At 37.0% G+C, this 13842-nt stretch overlaps 2 protein-coding genes across 2 annotated transcripts in view; both read left to right on the top strand.

Annotated features, from left to right (window-relative positions):
* Positions 1 to 4057: 4057 nt before the first annotated feature.
* Positions 4058 to 10266, top strand: CUNH9orf40 (chromosome unknown C9orf40 homolog). Its single transcript, XM_070935609.1, has 2 exons — positions 4058 to 4404; positions 6901 to 10266. Exons 1-2 carry the CDS (start codon positions 4069 to 4071, stop codon positions 7051 to 7053), a joined length of 489 nt encoding a protein of 162 aa, XP_070791710.1. The 5' UTR covers positions 4058 to 4068; the 3' UTR covers positions 7054 to 10266.
* A 3092-nt stretch (positions 10267 to 13358) lies between these two features.
* The window catches only part of TRPM6 (transient receptor potential cation channel subfamily M member 6), a 69054-nt gene continuing 68570 nt past the window's right edge, over positions 13359 to 13842 (top strand). Inside the window, exon 1 of the mRNA XM_070935608.1 lies at positions 13359 to 13376. Within this exon, the coding sequence (XP_070791709.1) occupies positions 13359 to 13376 (18 nt within the window). The remainder of the gene's footprint in view (positions 13377 to 13842) is intronic.

Here is a 13842-nt window from a genome sequence, read left to right as displayed (position 1 = left end):
GTATCTTACAATAGAACTATCATGGGTTAATCTTTGTTAATTCTTGTACGTATGTTTGCATACTCTTTGTATATTTGCACACAATAGAAAATTATCTATTTTGATCAAAGGAGGCTGGCAGTTGTGATCATTTTATGATCATGTGTTGTATAACATTAAAAGGTACATATGCAGCCCCATTAAATGAAAGTAAATTTAAAAACGTAAAGTATCCTTTATTTCAAATAGTGACTTTGCAACCATCTGCGAATATTACTTCCAAGTAATGTAGCAAGTGAAGTTTAATTTTTTTCTATTGATCTATAATGGAACTATGACCACTATTCTGTTTTTTCGGTATTACTGACCTTACTTCCATTGTGTAAATTATCTCTGAATACCTTTTCGTCATCTTTTTATTAGTTGACAAATGACAAGCTTTGAAAGCTTGTGAATCCCAGGTCATTTAAATAACAAAATACTGGGTATTCAGTATCAAAGCTTGATTTTCACAATGCAGGTGTGTCATGGATTAAACAAGAGAGATATTGGAGGATCTTTAAAAAAAAATCTCAGCTGCTGATATTAGCTAGTCTGGAAAAGATTATAAAACTACAGGTAGTCCTCAACTTACAACAGTTCATTTAGTAACCATTCAAAGTTACAGCGGCACTGAAAAAAGTGACTTTTCACAATTATGACTGTTGCAGCATCCCCATGGTCACGTGATCAAAATTTTCAAGGCCTTCTTGAAAAATCACTTTTTAACGATTTTTTTTTGGGGGGGGAAGGGAAAGAAAACTAAACAAAACGTTTGCTTCCAAAATTTTAAGACGAATTGGAGTAAAACAAAGAGAGCTATGGAGAAAAATCAATAGCAATTACTCCAATATACAATTCAATAGAAAAATAGTGTAAAATGTTGTATACAGGGTATAGGAATCCAACAGTTTTTAAAATAGACAAATTGTATAATGTTGGAAATCTTCAGTAAAATAGGAACATTCTACCACTTGTGGTCATGTAAAAGAAAAAAATTGCAAGTAGTAAAAAGAAATATATCAAAACATTGCAAAATTCTACAGAGAAAGCTTTAATCAAAACCTCATATTTTATTACTAGATAATTTCAAAACACCTAAATGAAATATAGCACAATTCATTAAGCTATATGTTGATAACTGCAAAAATAAAAAAAACCCAACAGTTGGGGGAAAAACTTAGCTGATGATATGAGATTGGCAGAAATTGGAATATGCAACAATGGCAAAATTGATAGGGTTGTGCGTATGCATAATAAAAATTTAAATTCCAGCAGGAATGGTTCTATAATAAACTACAGCAAAGAAAATTTAGGTTTCTAGGAATAGAATCAAAAGTAATAATGAAATCACCTACTAGCCATTATCAATGTTCAATATAAAGTGCAAATGTTTAGGTTGTAGTTAGCAGTTTGGAAATAAATGGGAAGGAAGGGAAGAATACATTAAAAGGTTTTCCGTAATGTTTTTTCACTGATGTTTTATTATTTTTTTTCTCCGTATCTTTATTCTTTTGTCAAGAAAATTAAAAGAAGTGTTTTGATATACATGACTCCACTTCCTCCATTTGTGAAGAATTCTGGCAGCATTCAGTAGTCTTGTTTCCATTCCTCAATACATACATACAAATGTACCTGCATAAATTTTAGTTCGATAAGTGTAATGGTATATGGGAATAATCTTAGGAGACAAGAGGAAGAATCATAGACTAGGCAAGTCAAATAAACCTGCAGAAGGAATAGAGGCATGGCAATATCTCAGAAGAGACACTCTCTATTTTTTTGGGCTGTAATGGGGGGGGGAGGGAATCGGGGGTGGATTCTACTTACCTTTACTACCGGTTTGCAAGAACCGGACCGAACCAGGAGCAGCCCACCACTGGGGGGAATGTACTTTCAGACTTGCAAGATTCTGTTAATATAACCTTATAATAAAAAGAGAACTAGTAGTTCTGGGACATATAATTGGATTACTCGCAAGACTAATTGGACCACCTCTCAAGGCCGGCTGACACCAATCTTGTAAGTCTGTATTTCACCTCCTACCCCTTAAAGTCCTGTGATTAAGAAGGTGTCTCTATGAGCATACAATATGTGTATCGTAGACTTCTCATTGCTTGGTAATAAATTGCCTATCTATCAAGGTGGTATTCCTGAAGAAGGAATATACAATTTGCTGACAATAGGCTGTGTACAGCCTTGGACAGCTAGTAATGTGGTCCCACAAGATTGTAAACTTTTAACATTGTTACATGTTATTTATATACATTACCTATGTTATATATTTTATATGGGGCCCAAGACAATTCCTATTGACTGAATGTGGCCCAGGCAAGCCAAAAAGTTGGACACCCATGGACTAGAGTAAGATATCAAATTGGCTGTCCCCAAGAACCATCTTGGGTGTCATATCTTCCTCATTCACCACGGCAATGTTCCTATCTGCCATCTCAACCCCACTCTTAGTCCATCTTTATACCCCAAACCAGGGCACCCCAACTTAGAGCATTAAACGTGACGTATGCGGAAAAGCAGCCCATGACAAACCTTACGTCCATGGAAGACATGGATTGACATACAGTTGTTTCTGCATACACAAAGGAGGCTTCAATTGATTGATGGCAATCACTTCGGCGAAATGCAGAAAACAAGTTCCTGTGGCGCAGCAAAACTTTAAACACAGTGTTTGAATTGACTTGGTGACCCGTAACTAGTATATGTCTTGCGATAACAGAGGAAGGCATTTTGTCGCCATGGTTTGTTGTTGGATTACTCACTGTCTGAACCCATTTTGTAAAGTGCTCCTTCATTCTGAAAGCCAGGCACCTATCCGTTCTGCCGATGTAATTGTCTCCTGTACAAATTGGTAAATACAATGGGCTTTGCGCTGATAGGTTGTGCTTCTTTGATTGATGGTAGCAGTAGCCTCTGGGTTTGATGCAGTACGTAAAGCTTGGTCATACTGAATGTTGTTTCAATTAAGGTGTTTAGACATTGGGTCGCTATTTGATCCCCCTTAAACGGCAGCTCAATAAATATTTCTTTTTACTGACAGTTGAAACTGTCAGTTTTGAGTCTCTTGTTTTGCTGTGCCTGTCGATGAAGCGGCTTGGGGTAACCGTTTGAAGGAAGAGTTTGGGTTAAAAATGCCAGTTCTTCTTTTAAGCAGTCCTCAGTGCATAGATAATTCCTAGAAACATGGCCCTCTGACAAATCTGCCATCAACAGGCACACAGACATGAGCTACAGCTACAGACTATTCAAAAGACGCAATCAACAACCCAAAAAAGGGAACAAGACACCACCTTACCAGCAATCTAACACCCAGATGAGCAGAGAGCAGTGGTGAAATCCAAAATTTTTTTACTACCGGTTCTGTGGGCATGGCTTGGTGGACTGGGTTGGTTGGCATGGCAGAGGAAGGATACTGCAAAATCTCCATTCCCTCCCTACTCCTGGGGTAAGGATATTGCAAAATCTCCATTCCCATCCCATTCTGGGGCCTGCCGGGTGGTATTTGCTGGTTCTCCGAACTACTCAAAATTTCCACTACCGGTTCTCCAGAACCTGCAGGATTTCATCCCTGGCAGAGAGTAATACAAAGATTAACATTAGGCATTAATCAAAAAGCAAACAATGCCCCAAGAAAGCTGACAGTAAATAACCCAACCAAGGAATCACCAAAACTACTCCTACCCACACTGATAGGGCAAACCCTCAGAACATAAAATAAGAACAAACTCCACTACCACTGATGTTACCTAGTTGAGTAATGAAACGTTTGCCAAAAAAAAAAAAAATCCCAAGCTTACCAATGACTATCAAAGTCTTAGTTCATTTCCAAGCCATCAAGAATAAAAGGAGGCTGGACATACACAGCTACTTGTTACGTCCCCGACAGAGGGCGCACGCGGGACCGGACTACAAACCAAAAGTATCACGCTGTCCTGTGCGCTCTTCCAGTAGCCCCGCCCCCGTTTGCAGCAGTTTACGCCTGCGCAGTGAAGCTAAGTAACCCCCCCCCCCGGTGCTTGGCCAAAGCCGGCCTTGATGGCTAAGCGCAGAGCGGAGGCGGTGGCCTGTCGCGCGCCTTGCCAGCTGCGCGCCTTTCCGCGCGCGCCTCCTCCTCCGAAGCGCTCGCGGAGCGATCTCGAACGGCGGGAGTCGCGAGGCGCAGCGCTCTGGCGGGAAAACGGCGGGGTGAAGCGCAAATGGACGGTTGTTGCGGAGGGAGGCGACGAGGCGGGGGCCGGAGGCAAGAGGCTCGCGGAAGGAACGGCGCGGCGGGAGCCCGAGCAGCGGCTTCCTGTAGTCGCTGGTATGGCGACCGAAGCGGCGGCTCTCGCCGGAGGAGATGCAACGGCCGGTCAGGGAGGGCCCGAGAAGGTGAAGAAAGCGGATTGTGCTTGGGGGCTTCTGGGAAACTGTAGTTTAGTGGTCCGTCTGTTGCTTCCAGGGAGGCGCGGGCGGGCGAGCCAGAGCGACAGGCGGGAAAGCTTCCGTAGTGGAGGACGGCGATGGCTCGAGGAGTAATCAGTCCGTTTGGGCTCTTCTGTCTGGGCTGCCCAGCCTTTGCTGAGGGCTCTCTGGGGATACCTTTCCCACTTTAGCGAATCAGAATCTTTATGGATGCTAGTTGGTTTAAGTCTTTGGTTGGGAAACAATTAGGTGGTTAACAAATAAAGGGATAACGGTGAATCACAGCCCTGGCCAGTGAAGGGACGTTGTGCCCCAAACCTTGGCAAAAGCAGAAAGGGAATACAGGTAGTCCTCGACTTTCGACCACAGTTGAGCCCAAAATTTTCTGTTGCTAAGTGAGATGTCTGTTAGCAATAGCGCTTAGACTTATATACCGCTTCACAGTGCTTTTACAGTCCTTTCTAAGCGGTTTAAAGAATTGGCATATTGTCCCCAATAATTTAGGTCCTCATTTTACCCACCTCGGAAGGATGGAAGGCTGAGTCAACCTTGAGTTGAGTCAACCAAAATGAGTTTAGTCCCATTTTACGACCTTTCTAGCCGCTGTTGTTAAGTGAATCGCTGCAGTTGTTAAGCTGATGGCACAGTTGTTAAGTGAATCTGGTTTCCCCATTGACTTCGCTTGTCAGAAGGTCGCACACTGGGAGTCACATGATCCTGGGGAAACTGCAACTGTCATAAATACGAATCTGTTGCCAAGCGCCTGAATTTTGATTATGTGATCGTGGGGATGCTGCAACGGTTGTAAGTGTGAAAAACGGTCATAAGTAACTTTTTCCAGTGCTGTTGTAACTTCAAACGGACACTAAATGAATTGTTGTAAGTCAAGGACTATCAGTACCAGTTTATTAAGGGCTTCTGAGAATTTTTTTTTTTTAAATCCCTAAATTGACTGGATAAAAACTAAGGTGGTAGAGCCCTTTTGAGTCTTTGGCTGTCACAAAGTTATTAAAAGACTGAACTTAGAAAGGAGTCTACAATTCTCTGTGAATAAATCCTACTCTTATCCCAAAGGTGCTTTTTCTGAAAAGGCAACTGGTTTTTGTTGGATTAGAAGCAAAATGTTTAAAAGAAAAAAGTAAGGAAGTCCAGTTGCCTTTTGGTAAAAGCACCTTAGGAACAACCATGACTTATTTCGATGATTGAGAACCTCCATAGACAACCCTGCTTTTAGTTAACTGTTTTATTGTATGCCATCCAAAGTTACATTTGTGACATGGGCAACTGGTATAGACTTGATACATAAACCAATTTTTGCAGCATTTTTTTGAATATACTTCTTGTGGAGGTGACTGTGATGTTGCTAATTAGGAAGTAAATTGACTGTAAATTTCTTTGGGGCTGCGTGTTGTAGGCTGTAGCCATTGATCACCTAATGGTTTCCCAACCAAAGACTAACCACCTAATTCAGACCTTTTAACTCCTTAAAAGATTGATCAAGGCTATTAGATGAAATGAAGCCGATATAATTTATGTTTCAAATTTCAGGCAAAAAGATACACTTGGCCTTTTAAGTTGAATTATTTATTTTTGATAAAAAACTAATACCGATTAAAAATTAGTACAGAAAAGAAAAAATAGAAAAGAAATAAAAATATAGTAAAGAAAAAGAAAAGAAATATATAAAGAAATGAATGCTCTTGAACACAACAAATTTAAATTATTTTAGTAACTTATCCCCTTCTCTTAAAATGCAATAAATGATCTCTTCCCATAGCTTGTCTGTAAACAAAGCTCATTGTTTAGTCCTGATCAGATTGTTATACATGTACAATGTGAGTTTCTCAAAGAGACAGAATAAAGGAGACAAATAAAAAATAATTTCTTTTTAATGAATGATTTGCCACGTTCTCGTTACCATATAATGAATTAAAAAAATTTTTTTTCATATGCATAATTTTTTTGTGTCTTCCCAGATCCAAAAATTAGAAATTTAAGGAAGTGGCATAATTCTAATTCTAGGCAACCACAATTTTTGGCTAGCTATGAATTATTGAGAATGCAAAATGTATTTCCACAGAATACTATTTTTCCACTTCAAGCCACCAGAGGGTGATACAAGTCCAATTTTCTACGTTCTGTGTTGAGCAGTTCTGTCTTTCATTGCTATATAACACATCAGTACATCACATTCAAATACAAGTAAGAGTCTTTAAAAGAAAGTCCACACAGAAAAATGCAGTTGTTTCCATTGTTGTAAATCAATTTTAATTTGATTGAGCTGCTACAATGATGGAAACTAGAGAACACTTGAATATTTGTGTGAATATTTCTCCATACTATGTTCTTTCTTTGTCTATAAGGTCTTAATTTCTAGCATTATTTTAATTAGATTTTGTTGGTGGTGAGTTTTGTTTTGTTTTTCATTACAGTTAAATCTGTTTCAACATTTTGTTTTCATAGCCTGAAGATGACGTTTGGCACTACAACTCCTTCCAGTTCTGGAAGTTACCATTACCTACCATTGATTTGTCCGATATTCAAGAATTAGAAAAAGGCTCCATAACAGAAACAAGATCCTCCAGTAACACCTCACTATCAGAAATGGAAACCTGAAGAGTAATCTGTTGGTATAGATTATGGAGTGTGGTTACTGTTTTGCGCTGTTGTTTCTTGAAAGTGTAAGCAGAGTTGAAACTACGAAGGTATTAAATATAATTTGAAGAAAGGATAACTTCTAAATTCTTCTAAAATGAAGGAGTCATATACTATAGAACTCATCAAAGACTAAATAGAGAAGCTATCAATGTATAGAACCAGTGGATTGTGAAATTTAGAGGATTAAAGGAGTTTACAAAAACTGCTACATATGAACAAAATTGCTTTAGCTCATTGCCAGTATAAATGAAAAGTGCAAAGTTCTAAAAGGGTACGTGCTATTATACTGCCATGGAAAAGTGTACAAGTTACATATGTATTTTAGTTAATGGCTAGAAAAATTATCAGCAAAATAAAATCACAAGTCTCTGCAAAACTGAAATCACTATGGTCAACACTTTCGTCCAAGAATTTCCAAAGTAATAAATTTTGTTGCTGAGAGTAATTTAAATCAGTTATTTTTATTATAACTGGTTACTTGGGTAATAGTGTTAAGAAGTTCTAGCAATTTGCAGGCAAATTGAAGAATCATAATGGAAGATGATAGGAAACCTACATGATGGGCCAACTGATGTAGGTTCTGAGCATATTTACAGAAAGTGGCTTAGAACTGGCTTGTACGAGGAGAAGCTTGGACTGTCTTAATTGTTAACAGATTTAGACTGAAACAAATCTAGAAGAGTCTTAAAGGCTGAATAAAGTAAAGCTAGTACACTTAAACCTCCTTTCTTTTCCTGTCTCCGTAGTCCCCATGGCTGCCCTATTTTTATTTACTCCACTTACTCTGTTTTGCACACCACTACCATCATGTTTAAAAAGAAGTCAGTGTTCCCCGTTACCCCAGTCTTGCTATACTTTCTCTTGAGTCACAACTTCAGTGCATATTAACTGGTCCATTCCTCCGCCACCTTCTTGTGCTTATTTTCCTCCATTGTGCTTTAGCCGCATACTGCCCATCCTGTGTTCACATAATTTGCCTCACACTTTCCCTTAGATGCCTGTTGCCATCAGTGGTTTCCTGATCATTCAACCTGCCACCCAACACCTCGACCTAGAACATGTGCTCTTTATTCACACCAAACACTGATTCAAGATCTGTACACAGACCAAACAGGAGTTTCAGTCTGGCATAGAATATTCAAAACTCTCTGTTCCATGCACTGAATATTTTGCATAACCATAATGTATAGTTAAAAACTTGCATACTATAGAAGTTTTAGTATTTTTGAAATACTGACTTTACTGTCATTTTATTAATTGTTTATTAGTTGTTTGAAATCTTCAGTAGAATTCTGACAATTGTTAGTTTTTACTCAGATTACAGGACTTTTTTAAAAAAATACACCATAACTTGAGCATATTAAAATTATTTTCATTGTCTAATAAAATTTCTACTGACTGCTTAAAAATAAAAAAATTACTGTTTATACAACGAAAATAATTCACACAAATGATTTCTTATTTATAATTGTATTTTCACTTTAAGCCTAGGTGCCATTTCAGTAAACTTACATGTCGATAAACAAACATAGGCAATGTTTGTAAACTTTTTAAATAAGGTGTGTTGAAATAATTTTCCTTGTAGAAAGTAATATATAAGACTTATAATAAGACTTTTCACTGACTCCCCATATTTTTTCAATAGTTATACAGTTCATTTCATGTTAAATGATACCAGTAACTGCATATAATCTATAAAGTTAGTTTTGCATGCTTATTCAATGCAGATTTTTTTTTCCTCTTAAAAATACAAATGCTGCTGTATAGCAGCCTCTTTCTAATTTTGTACTTAAATTTTGGTTGCTGTATTTCATAAGAATTCACTATTGAACTCTTCAATGCAGAAGAAAAAGCAAATAATTTCCTTTTTCTTCCATTGTCCTCCATTTATCTGTTTGCTATAGAATGAAAGAAGGCTACTCTTACAAGATTGCATCAGCCTAAACATTCCTGTTCCTTTACCAGCATTATTTCATTATTTTGAGTCATGGACTAAAATTTGGGAGAATAAGATGAGGAACAAATGACCAAAAGAAGCTACCTTTGTAAAAGGAACTACTATCTGAAAAATGCATAAGGTCACCTACCTTATGAACACATTCTTGGATAGCTATAAGTTGATATTGTATTTTAATAATTAAAATGTGCATTGTAAATCAGATATTTGACTTTTCTTGCTTCCTACAGTACAAACATTCTACTTGAACAAAAAGATATTTGTAAAGACTCACTCACCTATATACAAACAACAAGCTTTTTAATGATAATTGTTGCATCAATATTTTGTTGCAACAACTATTAAGAAGAAACAAGTCTATTTAGTAGCGTTGAGATTAGCAAGAAAAATAGTAAAAATGCTTTTTGGTTATCTTAGAATGAACAAGTCAGAGCTTATATTAGTAACAGAGATCCACAGTGAGCTGTCAGATTTTTTTCCATTGGAAAACTTCTATTCTGAACTAAGCTGCTACTTAAAACAAACAAGAAACATTCTGAATGTTAATCATTTCCTTAATGTGGTTTATAAACTTGAAACCAGATTGTCACATGTTTTTAAGTATAAATTGTAGTCTCTTCAGTTTAATTGCAGTACAAGTATGTCACCAGAGTTTTCAGAGTTCATCTTTTTCCCTGTTCCCATTAAAGCTTTTAATTGCAAGTACATGGACAATTGTAATCATTACTTTCCAGCATTGTTTCCATTAGCTGTTAGGGCAAAGCAGGTTTTATCTGATTGTGATGTAGATGGAAAGTTCAGTATGAAATCCAGTGGCTAAAGCCTACAAAAAGTTCATTTTAGTGATGAGAATGAAGAAGGTAAGTAAGCTGACTTTTCTATTGTGATGTATGCATCTTTGAAATGAAAAAACCTTGAATAAAATTATGTAAAGTTTTTATTGGGGTCAATGTCGAATGAATAAACATTTTCAGCATGTGAAAAATTGAGAACCAGAGAAAGATTGAAAACAGTAGCACTGATTTTTTTTCCTTACCTATTGTTGTTTTTTTGGCATACCTCAGCAAAAGAGAACACTGGATAAAACCACATGTGAAGAAATGTTACCCGAGTCCTCAGACTAGTCCAGCTGTGTCAATCACTTACATTAGGACTTGCACATATTACTGATTTGTATATATAAAGATCAATAAAAGTGTAAAGAATTAAAATTATTTCTGGGATTTAAATTGTGTCAAATGAGTTTTACACTCTTAAGCTCTTTAGTTTTGCATTCTTAAGTTTTACTTTTGTCTAACAGCTGTAGGTTGTCCTGCGAACACCTCAATTTAGAGAATTGTGATTACATGGATTTTGGGGGAGGGGGAAGGGATGTTACTTCTTACTGTGTAAGGAATAATATTTAAAGTGAGAAAATGCAATATATATTCCTTACATATTTCACCAGTACATTTCAAAACAATTACAAGTCCTTTTTCCATTAGTGATGCACAAATGCAAAATTGGGTATATTCTGGGGGGGGGGGGGAACAAGAAAATATTGAAAGATACCAATTATCTCTTTAATAAGTTAAGATATAGTTAAAATTATTCCTGATTCAGAGGATTTACCTTTGGAATGCTCAGTAAGTTGTACAAAGAACAAGTAATGATAGGATAGCTTTACATATGAAATATGAAACAAAAAAGAGTTAGTGGCTAAATCAACTATTTTGGGAAGAATTGGTTTTATGCTTCAATTCTCATACCAGCTATAGTCTGCATTTGAACAATACTGTATGCTTCTATTTTAGTCTGTATCTTAGCTTCTAGATAGAAACCTACCTAGACTTCTGAAGTAATGAATATGCAGGTGAAAAAGGGAGCTGTGCTTCCCTAGTTTCGTGTCAGGTGCTTGAGCCAAATAAATTTTTGAATGGAAAAATTAAGGGGTTTTAGGAAGTTGAATTTGTAATGTTCCATATTTTTTAAGAAAATAAATGAATATGTTGGTCAGATTAGACTTTTTGCACTATTCAAAATTTTTTTAGATCTGCCACATCAAAAAGCTATGGATCAATAATAGCAAGAAGCAGCAGCTTTACTTCAAAGGTGGATTATTGGCCAAATATTTACCATCAGAAATCTTTGCCGAATTAAATCTCTTTCAGACCAAATTCTTTGCTGTAACCTGCCTGTGATTCTGACTGAATCCGACACCTGAAGCACAATGCTGTGGTCCTGAATTTCTAGTAGAATTTTGAGGACCTGCCAAATTTTGTTTTGCAGTTAAATCACCTTCTGAAAACGTGACTTTGCAGGAAGAGAATAAAGTGGCTTGTTTGCTTTTGGTTTTTATTTTTTTTAAAAGAATACAGATGTGCAAAATATTCCATGCTCCGAATAAAGCTCTCTGTTCCAGAGTTTGGTCCAGAGCTCAAAGAAGCGGGACTTGTCCACTATTATTCTAAAGTGTTCAGCTATTCCATGAATAGCTTTAATTTTCGAGCTATGGAGATTTTCTGAATGGCTAATGAAAGAGTAGGAATAGATTCTGCCCTTACTACTTGAAAAATGAAAGTGGGAGTGAAGCTGAATTGGTGAAATACATTCAGAGAGCTCTTGACTAAAAAGATTGTTAACTGGTTCTTTTGTTATCCTTAAATCCTTCACTCTGCTGAAGTTTAGTCAATGGGTTGTGTATAACACTTCTTGGAAATCTGCCAAAAGCAGACGTACGTGATGTGTGCATATTGAAGATACTTTTGCCTTGTTGAGGTTTTGGATTTTCAGATACAAAACAGTAAGGATTTGTTGATGATTAAAGATGAAAGCTAAAACTGCAAAGTGTATGTGTATTAGCCCTAAGCTTTTTCTCTCCCATAGACTGTTTTTTAAATTAACCATTATGTGCTGTGCTTAATCTGAGCACAAAGTCTGATTCTTTGTACAAGGGCAGGCTAAGAATATATATAGTTATATCTTCTTGGATATTTTTCTGTAAATTGAGTATCATCCCTTCAAGATAGGCTAGATCAGGAAACAAAGTCTGATATTGAATTAATGCAGGCTATAATAACAGAATGAAGGGAGTTTGGCTGTGTTTTCTAGTCCCTCCTCTACATCTCAGTGAATTAGGGTGGATCTAGTCCGAGTTTTCTTATACCTCTATTTCCTGGAATTAATGCAAGCTTTTTTTTTTTTGTGACTGTTGATGCATATTCTCTTTCATGTCATCTCTGAGGCTATCTACATAATATATGGATTATTGGCCTGCCTTGACCCTGCCTGCCTACCTGCCTCTGTGACAAAAAAACAGGGGAACCCCCAACTAGTCTCAATTTTCCTTTTTTTTTTTTTTGTATAACAATATGAGAAAGTTTTGCTCAGCGTTCAAAATACAACTTTCTTTTTTATTTTGTACAACCCTTGTTAAAATGTCAAGAAAAGAGACTTATCATATTGAGATAAGGAGGTGTGATAATTAATCTGAGTTGATCTATTTTCTATGTGCAAATAATTTAGGGCCAAAAATGCAAGTATTAGCTATTTTTTCCTTTGTGGAATGTGTGAGAGTGCCAAAGGCACTTACTATAACAGTGCCAAAGGCACTTACAGTGAGAACAGTGCCAAAGGCACTATGATCAGGCTTCTTTTATTTTTTTTATAAATACTAGGATTTACCTTGAAAAAAAATCTTAACTTTGTATGGTATAAGCCCAACCACTGCTCATGATATCAAAGTAAAATTATTATAGCTTCCAGGGTGTGCTTCAGAGGGTCTTATCAATGTGACTGCAGTTACTCTATCTTAGCCTACTATTTTGAAAAATCAAGTTTGGCTAGTTGCAGTGCCTGATCAGTTCCTCCCAAAAGTAGGAAGGCTCCAAAAAGTTTGAAACTCTACTCCTTCACATATATTATTTTAACTTATGGGCAGGGAGGAACCATGCAGTGTTTCATATGAGGTGGAGAAGCACATATTGGAATTCATAACAGACCAAACTGGATAGTTTGACCCTGCCCCTTGGCCTGTCTGTTGTTTATGTATTTTGCAAGAGAGCCTTAGTATGTAACTTCAAGAATCCTCCAAAGAACTTGGGTCATAAAGTCAGCTGCCAGTCTCTGATAGAAGAAGTGGAACATTAACCAATGGTGTAGTCCAAGGATCAAGCAAAGTCTTCTTTTGAGTTTTGAATGGACTGTGTGTCTGCGATACTTGAAGCAGCTTTCAGGGACTGGAAAAGAGAGTGCAGCACTGATTGATGAGTGCAACTCCAGCTTGTGAAGCTCCAATTTATGAAGTAAGGAAGAAGCACCAGACAGGATGAAAGTTCAAGTGAAGGTAAAAAAAAAAAAATCTACATAGAATTGGACAGATGGACAAGTTTTGACTGAGGTTTTTTGCTAGTCATTTTAATGCAGTACATCTAGGCAGCTGGTAATCTTTCTAACTCAAAGTAGGTCTCAAACCTCCTTCTTCCAATGGCAGATACTTTTTTGCACACTGCTTCAGACATCTTGTTTTCACAATTCCTCCTTACTGGAAGAAAATACAAAAGCGATGTAGCATATGCTTATGAACATGGCTATTATTATGCTTGGGGTGGATAAAATGTTATTTACTTGGCTCTTGTTTTCAGAAGTCATTTCTCTTTTTTGTAGTAAGTGAGGAGAGACAGAATGCAGATCAGGGCTTATAAGTATTTTCAGGTGTTTGCAGACTTTGATGTAACTGAGTTAGAAAAATAAGATACAGTCTTGTATGATGATATAATCATTGTGCGCGGGGGGAGACTTGAAAAAAAGGA

This window comes from Pituophis catenifer, unplaced genomic scaffold (genome assembly GCF_029215685.1).
Source record: "Pituophis catenifer annectens isolate HBS135680 unplaced genomic scaffold, rPitCat1.0.hap2 SCAF_2, whole genome shotgun sequence".
Classification (NCBI taxonomy): Eukaryota; Metazoa; Chordata; class Lepidosauria; order Squamata; family Colubridae; genus Pituophis; species Pituophis catenifer.
The sequence above is the reverse complement of the archived record's forward strand: the minus strand, read 5'-3'. Positions and strand labels throughout refer to the sequence as shown.